This window comes from Mesitornis unicolor, unplaced genomic scaffold (genome assembly GCF_000695765.1).
Source record: "Mesitornis unicolor isolate BGI_N332 unplaced genomic scaffold, ASM69576v1 scaffold24446, whole genome shotgun sequence".
In the NCBI taxonomy this organism is placed as follows: Eukaryota; Metazoa; Chordata; class Aves; order Mesitornithiformes; family Mesitornithidae; genus Mesitornis; species Mesitornis unicolor.
In genome coordinates, this window is record NW_010189251.1 from 19,249 (window position 1) to 32,366 (window position 13,118).

General features: G+C 36.4%; 1 protein-coding gene across 1 annotated transcript in view; it reads left to right on the plus strand.

Annotated features, from left to right (window-relative positions):
- DCAF6 (DDB1 and CUL4 associated factor 6) overlaps nucleotides 1–13,118 on the plus strand; it is a 73,684-nt gene that overhangs the window by 4,909 nt on the left and 55,657 nt on the right. Inside the window, exons 3-4 of the mRNA XM_010186012.1 lie at nucleotides 3,839–3,931; nucleotides 9,161–9,346. Coding sequence (XP_010184314.1) covers nucleotides 3,839–3,931; nucleotides 9,161–9,346 — 279 coding nt within the window. The remainder of the gene's footprint in view (nucleotides 1–3,838; nucleotides 3,932–9,160; nucleotides 9,347–13,118) is intronic.

The following is a 13,118-nucleotide window of genomic DNA, read 5'->3' on the forward strand; positions in this document are numbered from 1 at the left end:
CATTGTCCAGTTCAGTGAGGTGATGTGTATGCCAGAAGTTGCCATTAACCATGTCAACTCTAAAGGGAGATTAAGATGGGGAGAAGCTGTATAGAGTTAGGTGAGATGCTTTCTGTATGAAGGGGCTAAATCCAAAGGAGAAATGTTGAAAGAGAATTAATTTGGACCAGCAGCAATGAAGTGTGAGTAAAGCAGAGGAGAAAACAACTAAACCATATTGAATTGGAGTAAGAATATTGCTTATTTTCTTTCAGTTCTAGTCCTGTGAAAGCTGAGGAAGGTAGAGCTGCACACTGCATAGGTAGATAGAGCCTTTGACATGAGCAAATACTGCATTTTAAAATAAAGGAAAGAGGATTACCTGGAGGAATAGTTTCTCATTTCTATGTATAGTCATTCAGTTCAGTTACAAGCAAGCAGCCTCTGTGGCATACATCTCCTTCAGGATGACACTTGTGAACAAGTCATTTTTAGATGTAGTCCTCAAAGCGATGCTTAAATTAGTATACAAAGTTTGATTGCATATTGTTAAAACATGCAGTTTTTACCTTCTCCTCCATAGCCGAAAAGTAGTGCCTCTTTTACCTCCTTCCTTCCTTAAGAGATCTTTCTGATACTCTGTACATCAGCAGTCATTTTTGTTTCCTCTTTTCCATTTCTTGTATTCTGTTAATCTATCCTGTTCACAAAAAAGTTAATTCTGCTGTCACCTTGCATAGAAGTGAGGAGTTTGCTTTTTCAGTTTTTTTGAGGATTGGTTGTACTTCCTCCTACATTGTCTTTGAGGAAAACACAGACAGTAAATTTATTTTTGACTATTTGACTAATGAATCAAAGTGCCTGCTGTTTCCTTTCAGGGCTAGTCGACTGGCAAATATAATTAGATTTAGTTGATAATGTGGAATGCTTAATAGAAAAAAAAGCTCATTACACATCCTTCGACTTTTCTCATCTTGTTAGTAATTGTCTGCCTTTGTGTTTGATATATCTTTTCTTTTGGGTCTAACACCTTTTCCTAAGATTTTCAAACCCTTAGTGTTACATTAAGCTTTTAGTTGGGTGTTGAGTGGCTGTGAAGGTAGTAGATTACATAGCTTTCCTACGTGGTTTTGTAATACAAAGCAATTTTCTAGCTAGTCCTCATTTTACAGTGTATTTTAATTGTGGGCTTGCTACCAAGGAATGGGACATAAGAACTTTTTAAATCTACTCTTATCAAGCATCTATTTTTAGTGATCCATATGCATATTTATTTGGGTTATTCACTGTTGAGCAATAGGTTGTACTGAACACTGAGAAATATAGTGTATTGCCTGATCACTTACTGGACAGCTGGTGTTCTCTGGAAAAATTAAAGCAAGCTTTTTCCACTAAAAGGCTTTGTTATTTTTTGACTTACTTTTTTTGACAGTAATGTTGAGTAGGTGATCTGATACAGAATAACAAGCCTGATTAGTTATAGACCTCTAGCACACTTTCAGTTATGTCAGCTTGCTTCAGAATTTTTTCTGAACCAACTTTGGCCTGGGTAGGGTGTATTGAAAGTGTTCAACTCTGAGGCAATCAGTGCTATGAAATGGGAATTTAGAAGTGGAATGATTAATGTCTTGTGTGGGCTTGTGATGCTGTAATTTAGATTGTCTCCTCTTTGCATCTTCGATGCTTTCTCTGCTTTCCTATCAGATTTTGGTTTTGGACACAAATACCCACAATTTGTTTAATTTTTTGTGCTAGCTCTTTGTTCTCACATCATGTTTTTAATTTTTGGCTGCTTCCTTGTTTTTTCAATGGCTTGTTCTTGTTTCAATTCTTGTATCCTTGTGCTAGCATTTTGGTTTCTTTAGGGCAATTTTTCTGCCTGAAAGGAAATGTAGATGAAAATGAACACTCTTGAGTTTTGTGTTTTCCCTAGCTATATTTGACAACATTTTAAAAGCACAGTCGTTGTCAGGACAGGTTACTTCAATGATAGATGGGTCTCGGGGCTAGTTGAACGCATGGATCATGGTGATTGACAGCCAGGGTTATAAAATCATACAAGTAGCCATGCAAGGTCAAACCAATGCTCAGTCAAGCCTGATAACTTGGCCCTGAGAGTGGCCAGTACTGATTTTTGAGGAAAGTTGAGGCAGGACAAGCAGACGGTACTTGAAGGCTGCTCTCGAGAACTCATCACACTTTAATGGACAGATGGAAGTGAAAGTTACACCTTTGTTTCTGATCACTTTTTCATTTTTCTTTGATGTATATTTATTCTTCCACTTCAGGTGTTTAGGACATTCCATGACAATGAAATCTAGTTTAAATAAAATGCCATGTGTATCATGTGAAGGTTTCATTGAAGGCCTTCCATTTCCTGTACTGTAAAGATCCACAGAAAATTATTTCTTTCTTTTTTTCCATGTCATTCATGATTTCATAAGCTTCTGTCATATCCCCTCCCCAGAGTAGTACAAATTAATTGCTTCTTGAAATAAAAAGTGTTAGATACCTATGATCACCCTAGTCATTCTTTTTCATAATTTCTCTTTTCAAATGAGCAGTAATAGAAATGGAGAATATGGGAGTGGGATATGAACCAAAACTTCATAACGTGACACAGATTTGCCATGCATGAATGTATACACTGGCAGAATGACGTTTGTTTTTCTGTGCATTTCCTAATGATTACTAACATTATTTGACTGCTGCTGAGCACCGAGTTAACTCTGCCATAGGCATCTCTGTTGTGACACAAAGTTCTCTCTTTTCTTATTTATTTTTCAAGTGGCAAAAGTTCATATAAAACTCCTCAATTAATATGTCAAGCTGTTGCCCATATGATCCATCTGAAATGGCTAATTCTGATTTTACAGCTTTGCCTGATTAAGAACCCCAACTATGCTTGTGATGAAAATAGTAACCAAAATGGGTATATTTATTTTAAACAAAAATATTTTTGTCTTTTGGGTCTAGAATGAGACAGTTAAATAATAATAAAAAAGGCATAAGAAAATAATTTAGAACAAAGTGGGTCTTTACTGATTATGTAGTCCACTCTGACACGTCACACTAAGGCAGTTATTCTGCCAACAGAAGATGTTGGTGGCTGCAGTTTGACACTTCAAGCTATTTTAGAGGCTACTTGAAATAATAATGGTCATGCATGCAGTCGTCAGTGCATGAGCAGCTGCTTGAAGACAAGTTACTCAAGGATACTTTGTTAGTGCTTTTACAGCTTTATTTCATTGACACGTTATTAAAAACCACAATCTTGCAAAAAGGAAAATTGATAAGGAAATACATTGTAAAGTTCTCCTGCTACTATTATGTACCTTGCTGTAGGATTCTTCTTTCCCAGCACACTCACACTTCTCTAAAGGGATCTGGGGTGGTTTCTGCGGTGCTTTTCACATGATCCCTGAGAAGGTGTGGCACTGAAAATTACACAAAGCAGTGGATGGTCAGAATTTGGATATGGTGAAGGTACAATAACGAGAGCATTGTGATGCCCTCCAGTTCAAATTCAGAGAACTCTGCGGAGTAGATTTGGTGCATTAAAGCACCTGAATGTGTCAAATTGTGGCTACTAAGGCCTTTGTGGGAAAGCTTAATGTACTTGATGGACTCTTCAGGAGCAGAGGGAGTAATCGGAATGCCATAGGTGAAGCAGGTGATTCCCTTATCAATTTGGTTTAAAAACACTTTTTTTTTTTTTTGTGCTAGCTACTTAGAAATTACATAATTTCAGTTGAATTTGTTAACCCCTACTTCTGTAGTGTTGGATGAGTATGAAAGTTTGAATATTCTGAAAATGGAATTAATGTAAGTCTAAACTAATTTTTGTTAATTCATGCAGGTGAATACAATTTGCTGGAATGATACAGGAGAATATATTTTATCTGGTTCGGATGACACCAATCTGGTAATTAGTAATCCCTACAGCAGAAAGGTAGGTTTGTTTCCAAATTCTCAGTAATTTTCAAGTAAGATTTAAGTTATTATTTTTCAAAATATTAAGATATTCTTCAAGATATTTTTTTCAGATACTAGTATCTGACAAAGACAGTATTGGGTACTTTTTAGTGTTTGTAAACAGGAATAAAACTTTGAAGTGCTTTAAAACATTGGTATTCTAATCCCTTGTGACATAGGTATTATCCCATTTTACGGTAGGTGGTCTGGCACAAAAGGAACATGGTCTCACAACAGATTAGTGTCAGAATTAGCAATAGGATTCAGTAATTTCTGTGAAATCTTTTAGTCAGATAAATTGTTTTCTATTTCATTTTACTTTTGAAATATTGTATTAGCTTTTGCTGTATGTAATATATTGAGTTGTCTTTCTGTGTAATGTTGAAGTGTCAATCTTGATTAAAATACTTTATTACCATTTGAAATTATATTGCCTTGTGTGTGCGTGTATGTGGATGGAAAAGAATCTGTACTGAAATAGGGGATGCAGGCTTGTGAAGGGGAAAGTGCTGTAAAGGTCTCTGCTTTTCCACTTCTGCACTGATAGGGGTTACGATGCAGTCAAATGGCTTCCAGTAATGTCAGGTAGCATCTGTCACGTAGTAGCAGTGTTGCACGCTTTCCTCCTTAAGGAGCTGCTGATAGTTTGATAGAGCAGATCCTCCTGAACTGTCCTTCAGTGCTGGGGATCCTATGCAGCAATGCTCAAGTGAAGTCTTCTCTCCCACGCTTTCTCAGAGCTTGAGAACTAAAGCCTGAAGAGGTGCTGAAAAATTAGATGTGGTGGGGGAACCAGAATGTGCGGTTGGTATGGTGGAAGAGAGTTTGAAGAAAAGGTTATGGAGGCAGCAGTATTTTGCCTTCCTGAAGAGCTGTGGTGGGAAAATAATAGTGGTCTGGAGTGTTGCCTGTGCCTGTAGGTAAGACCCATTTCCTGACTTCCTCAAACGACCCGTAGCTTCCAAACTTCATCTCTTCCTTTCAACTACTGGTGTCAGACAAAGTTCAGATCGGTGTCATCAGACCAGGGTTTCTCTTGAACTGGGGGTTTGGCTGAAGAAGAAATGATATCTAAGATAGCTGTGAAGTGGATGAAGGGTATATTCCAAAGCGAGAGTTGTCAGGGAGACTTGCAAAGTGAAAATTTTTCATGCAAGTAAAGGGTGTTCAATATTTATTGTGCAGTGTTTATTTTAATATATCATTATGGGGTAGTTGCTATATCATGATCTCATATAATTATTATATAATAATAATATTTACAATATTAAAGTACTGTCATATTTTAATAGATGCAGCAATTTAAACTTTGATTTCATGGGATGATTTTGGGTTTTTTTCCCCATTGTGTACTAATGCTGCACTTAAGCGAAATGAGAAATATAGAAGATGTTTTCTTTTCTCATTTTTAACAGTCAGCCGCGTTATTTTTTTACATAACAGCAGAGTAGATAGGGTTTTTTTAAATGTATTTTTCTCAATATATGCAAATGCAATATAAACCAGCAGGTACTAGCAAGAAGACTTAATAATCAGCGTTGTTCCTGGAATGTACTAGAGATGCGATTTTTAAATGACTGTAACAGTTGTGTTAGCTTGTTTTCTCTGGTTCAAGTAACAGAATCAATACAGGGAAAGGGAGCAAATTGATGTTGGTACCAGAACTCTACTGTAATTCTGTCATCTTGGCAGATGTTCTTACCACCGTATTTTCTGTTATGAGCTGGCTAGAGTAGCAAAAATAGACTTCAGCCATCAATATAGTCTTCTGTGTTAGTAAAATCTAATTTAATAAGGAAGCTTTTAATCTTGTTTAACTCTTACTTATGTGAGTTTTATTGAAGTCATTCCAGTTTGTGTTATATGTGGCCAGATGCAAATGTTAATTTTTACTATGTAATGTGTCTCAGAAGGAGAAATTTTTCTAAATGAGCTTCTCAAGTTTGAATGGGTTATGTATTTATAGTGTTTGTGCATCCAAGGAGAAATGTGTTACTGTGATTTCTAATAGTAATTGCAAATCTAAATCAAAAGGATGAACACTTTATTATACTTTGGGATGGCTGAGAATTGTTCTTGTGGATATTTTCTTCCTCTTTTTATTTGTTTTAGGCATCACATTACTGGGGTGGGGAGAGGGGAGAGTTTGATTGGAACTAACACTCTAAACCACTGCCAGTATGGTACAAAAAGATGAGAATTCATGTGTTTACATCAGGTGGAGCAGTCTGTTTTCAGAGCTTTTAAACGGAGCCTGAGACTTACCTCAGCTAGTACCCATGTGAAGACAGGATTCTTATGAGCACTTACACTCGGGATTTCTGAATCTTGAGCCTGAGTTGCCTTCTAGAGAGAAAGGGTTCAGCTCACATGAGAAAGTGCTGGGGAAACTTTGAAGGGTGCTCAGGGGGGCTGAAGGTTGACAGCTTTTCTAGAATCAGGATTGCTGCTCTTCACTTTCGAATGAGATTCTGTTAGATTGGCTTTCCTTTACTTCTAAGGGCGGTTTGACCTATTCAAAGAAAGTACTAGTGAAAAGGCTGGATTGTAAATGATTCTGTGCCCAGTATCCTGAATGAGAGCCCTAAATTAACTACATCCTGAAAAGCTTAATAACCCACTGATATTTGACTTGCATTTGTTTCTACAAGCTTCTTTTCAAAAAGTAAGCCAGAGTGGAAGTGAAACCACTTTTTAAAACTGGTTTTAGTTCTTAATGTGACTTAATAATGCTGCTTTGTTCACTGTGCTGACTTTTTATTGTAAAGAGTTTCCATTTGGATACAGAACTTAACCATTTCAGTTTTAAAGAGGACAACAGAGTAGCTGCCAGGAATTCTGCTTTCTTGGAGGAAAGTACTTATTGCTAGGGATGGAGCTTGTATGCCAGCTTCTGGGATTGCCACATGATTGGTAATCCCAAAGATTCAGTCTGTGCTTTAAGAGATGCAATTTGGATTCTTGAATTCATTGCCTCTTCAATTGATTTTTCTACGTAACTTATTACTTAAGCAAATGCTGAAGTTTTGAGGATGTCTGAATTACTACAGCTAGTCAAGTACTTTGAGGAACACCTGAAATTCTTTGTTCCCTCATCCTCCTTTTCCTCAGTCAGTAAGTATTTGTAGCCTGTTACATGTTGGTAGTAAAATGCTCCAGTGGAGTAAGGTGGTGGTATTGTTTTAGCTGATGATAGTCTTTTGAGAGTTGGTTGTGTGTGCTACATTTTCTCATCTTTTTTGCTGCTTAGGCACCAGCAATGTTTTATGTCTCTTTCTCCCTTCTCTAAGGCCGTTAAAATAACCAGAGTAGAAAAGGAAATACAGTGCAAGTCAAGAAGGGCATGGAAAATCTTCTGCATAAATGGTGTAATACTTTAATAACTTTTATTGCAACACTGTGCAACATAGGTAGGAAATTGATGGACAGGCAAGATGAGGTTAGGTATGCTTATGGCAAAAATATTTCCTTTACTGAAAATGTGTAGCTGTATATATTTCTGAATGCTGTTTCAGTTTACAGTGGAGGAGAGAAGAAGGGAGGGAAATCTGAGTTTTTCCAAGTTTGAAGGCAATAATCAGATGTAGACCTCCACATCTAAACTGAGATCTGCAGATGGAGGAAACTGAAGCAGAATATTAGAATAAGTTGACTGAAGTCAACAGCCAGTTGACTGGCTATTGACTGAATGAAAAGCATGGGCATTAGGTTGGGGTTTGTGAGAAAATGGGGAAAGGAAGTCCATGTAATTTGGTGAGAGAAGGACCCTGTACAGCAGAGCAAAGGGAAGAGAGTCTGCCTGCTTATATGCAGTAATAGCAAGGAAGTGGTGGAGAACTGGCAAGATGGTAGAGAAGCCCCTAGTTATTTAGATTTATTTAATTTTTTTTTAATTATTATGGACACCAAAAAGGATTTCTTGTCAGAACAAAAATATGACTTTCACAGTAGCAATAGCGTAAAATCAGATGAGATTGACAGATGACATTTTAACTGTCATCCAAACTAGGATACCTTATGGACTTCTTGTCCTGAGTTGCCTCTTTGATACAGAGCCTCTCATTTCTTTTGAATGTCTGGGTTTTGAAGGTTTTCAGTAAAATTCAGAAATCTGAACAAACATAAATAAAAAGGGAGATTTATTGAAATAAAATATATGGATTATATCTCCTGTTTTTAATACTGAGCCTTGTGTGTCTTTCAGAATATGCAGATACACTGTTAATCTTAGTGTAAATTGTTTAAGAGGTATTAAATAGCACTTGCAAAATATTAGGCATGAGCTATCACTGACAGAGCAACTTCATTTGCGTAATGTTTTATTTGATTGAGTTAATTGAGTGGAAATTTGGAAGTAATTCTCATACTGTAAACAGCTTGGTAAGTATCTTTTTCCTATTAGTGGTGAAAATGCAGTCTGGTTTAAACGCTACAGATCCGAGAAATAAGGTGAGAATAGAATGTTCACTAGTGCACGAGAGAGCATATGAAGGGTTGTTTCAGTTTTGATAGACCAATACAAAGTATGTTAGGAAATATAAAGAGTCTTCACAAAGTGTTTGAAAGCAGCTGTGATGGCAAAGTAAACGGTATGCTTCTCTGCTGTACTGTAGATGAATGCCATTCATTGACACTAAGTCAAGGCTCAGTTTATTGCCCTGTAATCATGTTCTTAAATGTTTGTTTATTTTTGTCTGGTTTCAAAACATTCTTTATTATAAACTTCATGTCTGCTTTTTAAAGTGAGTTTGTTTTAAGAATAACATAAATTTTTAAAGTCTATAAAGATAGCTTGGGTTACAATGCCTTATTCGTCTTGACCCACGATATTGCAGATTTTCTAAATCTCTCCTCACTGACATGCTGGCTGCCTGTACTGTCGCCCAGGACCAATGTTTTACTTTGAGAAACCCAATGTGATACGTAACTAGCATTGTAAAAACAACATGTGGCAGTCGCATTCCAGTGTTTCCATTTTGCAGACTACTTTGTGCAAGTGTGTAAGTGAATGTCTCTTGTGGAACCACTTTGTTCTTAGAAGAAATCTGGTATAAAGACAGCTTCTCTGTTCTGTTATATTAAATTGTAGGTTACTGGCAGCCTGTACATAACTGATATTTTATAGTACCAGAGTCTGTGTTATTTTCCCATTCTTTATTTGCTTTGGAAATCTTAACCTGATGCAGCCTTCCTTTTTCTTCCTTAGGTTTTAACAACCATTCGCTCAGGACACAGGGCCAATATTTTTAGTGCAAAATTCTTACCGTGCACCAATGACAAACAGATTGTATCTTGTTCTGGAGACGGAGTAATTTTTTACACTAATGTTGAGCAAGATGCGGAGACCAACAGACAATGCCAGTATACGTGCCACTATGGAACTACCTATGAGGTACCTCACAGAAGTACATGATAATTTTAAAATGGATGGAATGCATATTTTCTTGTGTTGTTGCCCCAGATTTTAATGAGGCTGATGAAAGCTTTATTTCTGTGAGAATTAAAGAACCTTCCTTCTAGCTTTTTTGATTTTCTGTTTCTTACAGAGTATGCTTTAGAAGTGAAATATGTTATCAAAATTAGAGGGCTTTCCAAAAAGTAGTGTCATTAAGACCACTTTCATTGTAAATAGAATAGCTAAATACACCTTTACTAAAATAATCCTCTGCAGAGCAAAACTTATTTAAATTGTGCTGTGAATTTCTTTCTGAAGTAGATTGAGGGGTGGAGGCAATGGCTAAGTTTTGCATTATTATTTTCATTCTTTCCCCCCGTCCCTTCCCCCAGCTTTTCAACAGTTTGATGCCTTTCACAATTTAAATCCTTCTAAGAAATGCTTATTTCAGCATGTGAGAATAACTTAGTCTGAAAAATGTTTTTACAGTTTCAGGTAATTTCTCTATTTTGTATTCTAGTTAACTCTTTATGAGTAAGTTAGAGCCACTGTTTTCAATCCTCCCTTGGAAGTTTTGTTCATGTGAATAGGCAATTGAAGAAGCAAAATATTACCTAAGTTAAACAGAGAATCAGTTTTATTGATCTACTTTTTTACTTATTTTAATGACAGCAAAATCTGCTGCTTGTAAAACTTACTGTGCTTAAAATTAAAAAATACTGTTATTCCCTTCTTAGGTTATAAATATTTCTTTTTTGATTATTTTTTGTATGTTTGTTTTTTTAACCCTGCCCACAGTACATACACGGCGAAAAATCCCAAATACATTTTATTTTTAAACTATTTAGCTCAGTTTTCACAGCAAGCTTTTAAATCTCTTTATTTGTATATTAAGTGACCAAAATATTTAAAAATCTCTGTTAAAAAAATAGGAGGTATCATAAGGTTGTATGAGAAAAGAAAATGACTGAAGTACTGTCAGAATTCATTTTTTACTATGTAGTAAAAGTACCCCTTCAGTTGTAATTACACATGTTCCATTAAGGATTTGTGACAAAACCACTCCCTGTCTGCAGGGTAACCCTGTAGGTCAGTCAAGTGTACCTTGTGGTATTCACTGTATTGCCAGGATTTTGTTTTGTTTTGGTTTTGTTTGGATTTGCCTAGGTTTAATGTAAGATGAGATGGTGGATCTCAGGCTGGCATAATCTGCTTTTATTTTTGAGATTTGTTTTGATGATGGAGAAACTTACCGTTCCCTCTGAATAGCATCAGTCCTCACGACTTTCAATCATAAGCTTAAAGTGCCTCAGTTCTCCCTGGAGTTCCCCATATGTAGTCTGTATGCTGGTCTGCGGATTCTGCAATCTGATTGGATGTTCTTTCTATCTCAAATAAAACCTGCCCTTTCATAAGAGCATCCAGAGACCAAGATGCTATTTCTTAAAGCTGAAGCGTCCTCGTTGAGGAGGGGGTCCTTGCATTGTGAGTTCCTGGGGAAACACGAGCCACCCCTTGTGGCTGGCTGCAGGCTTCAGGAGCAGCCAGTTACTGGCTCAACTGCTACCTCTGTATCATGTGGGTATTATATAAAGCAGTTTTGAGCTTGGGAATGGTTTTGGATACTGTGCTGAGGAAACGTGAAGGTAGTGGTAGAAGTATCATTAAAGCAGTGGGTTTGGCTGGATGCCATTTGAGGTCATGGGCTAGGCTGCTCGGAGTACTGTGAATGAAAGAGTTGGTGGCAACATAACAGGTATCATAAGAGGTCACTGTGGCAGCCTTAATTTTTGGTCTGCCTGAGCTTGGGTTGACCAGCAGTTTGGTGTATTACATGAATTGACTGACACCAGGTGGTGCTGCAAACTAGTGATCAAACTGGGCAAATTACATGAAAGCAGTTGCCAGTTGTGCCTGTTGGTCTGGAGTAGTAACAGAGGCTAGGTAGGACATAATGCTTGTAACCTGTAATATGAGATGTTGGTTGTCTCTTTGCTAGGTGGTGTTCATCGTCAGTAATGATGGTATGCACATTGCAGGTTACTAAACCAGATGATAAATACACGTTTGATAAGTACAACAAATTAAACTTGTCAAAGCAGACAGTAAGAGTTTGAAAAATATTTTAGAATGAATATGGAGAGCCCAGCAGTCTAGCAAATCAAGATGCAAGTTTTATTGTTGCCCATGTAGAATGACTATAACTGAACACTACTAACTAGTTGTACGGAATATAGTAAATGTCATCAGAGTCATTAGTTGAAAAGAATATGGACATTTGAGTGCTGTGTTGCACAGTCAAAATGATGGTATTGCGGATGATTTTTATTCAGCAAATAATGTTAACAAAGGCATTATTACTGTTCTGAATGTCAGTAGTGTGATACTGTCTGGTTGTTTCTACCATTTCTAAACACAGTTAATGGAAAGGATCTCAAAACCCCTGTATAACATTGACTATTTTATCAACTGTCTCTTTTTGAAGTTATTTTTCTTAGCCTGTTTTGCACTGAGGTTTAACATTTATAAATTTGAGCTCCCTTCAAAAGGGTTTCTAAAAGCTGGGTTTGTGAAACATTTTGGGACGTACTTTTTAGAACGACTGTAAATTCTGTTACCCTGTCTTAAACCTGATATTTGAACGTTAAGTGTTCAAATGTATTACTGTGTGGCATAGCAGACCTTTTTTGAGCCTTGACATATGAAAGTCTAACAGAGTAAATTGCAGGGATTTTTAAGCAAGTGGCTGAGATACAGCTTCTGACATAACGGCACTTTGTCACTCAGAGGTTTCTGGAGTGGGAAAATAATTTCAAAATATTATGACGTTACTGCCCAGCTGTATGTAACCACATCATCACATTAAATATAGAACTTGACTCACTGGGTTCTCTACATAACAAAAGCTAACTTTATCTGCCCCTGAGGTACTAGTTCTAAATTTGAATGTGGTTTGGATTTATACTGTGCTTTAGACTTGGGGTTTTTGACAGTTCCAGACATTACAAAAACATCCATTGAAACAGAGGAGTGTGGAAAATCTGTGTAGATTGTTGTGAACTGTGAGATAACTGGACAATTGTTTTTAATTCTGGGGGAGAATAGAGTACATAGAGAAGAAGAGAGAAGTTCTTGAAAGATATTTCTGGAGAATTTGTTGTTTACACAAGGCCATTACAAGTTTATTTTTACTCAGTCAAGTGCTTTTCTTTAATGTTAATTGCATTTAAGAAAGAATATACTTTTATGGACAACTCTTACCTTCATATTTTCAGTACAGTAAAATGATCATATAGCTATATATTTTAAAAGTTAAATAGAAAATGCTTTTTTAGTTAGTGAAAAGGGATTATATATATATAATGTGTACTTGCTGAATTTAAATATAGTAACAATGACTTAATTATTGGAGTCTGCACTTCTCAATTTCTCTATTCTAGTGCTTATAAAGTACTTAGTATGTTTTTAAACACAATGCATAAAAATTGGTATGTGCAATGGAGATGTCCTGCACTATCGCACATATATTATGAAATAGTATCAGTGTGAACAAAAATAAAATACAGCTACTAGAAATAAGAGCTTACTCTATTATGCCACATTCAGCAACATTCTTGAAACAAAGTAAATGTTGTCAATGAAATGTTGTCTGCATGGAAATACAGCAAAAATGCTGGAAGGATTTAGTGGCCTGAAGAACAATTGCTGGCTTTTATAATTACACTAATAAAATTAATTTGAGTGAATGTGTAGTGAAAAAACACTCTTT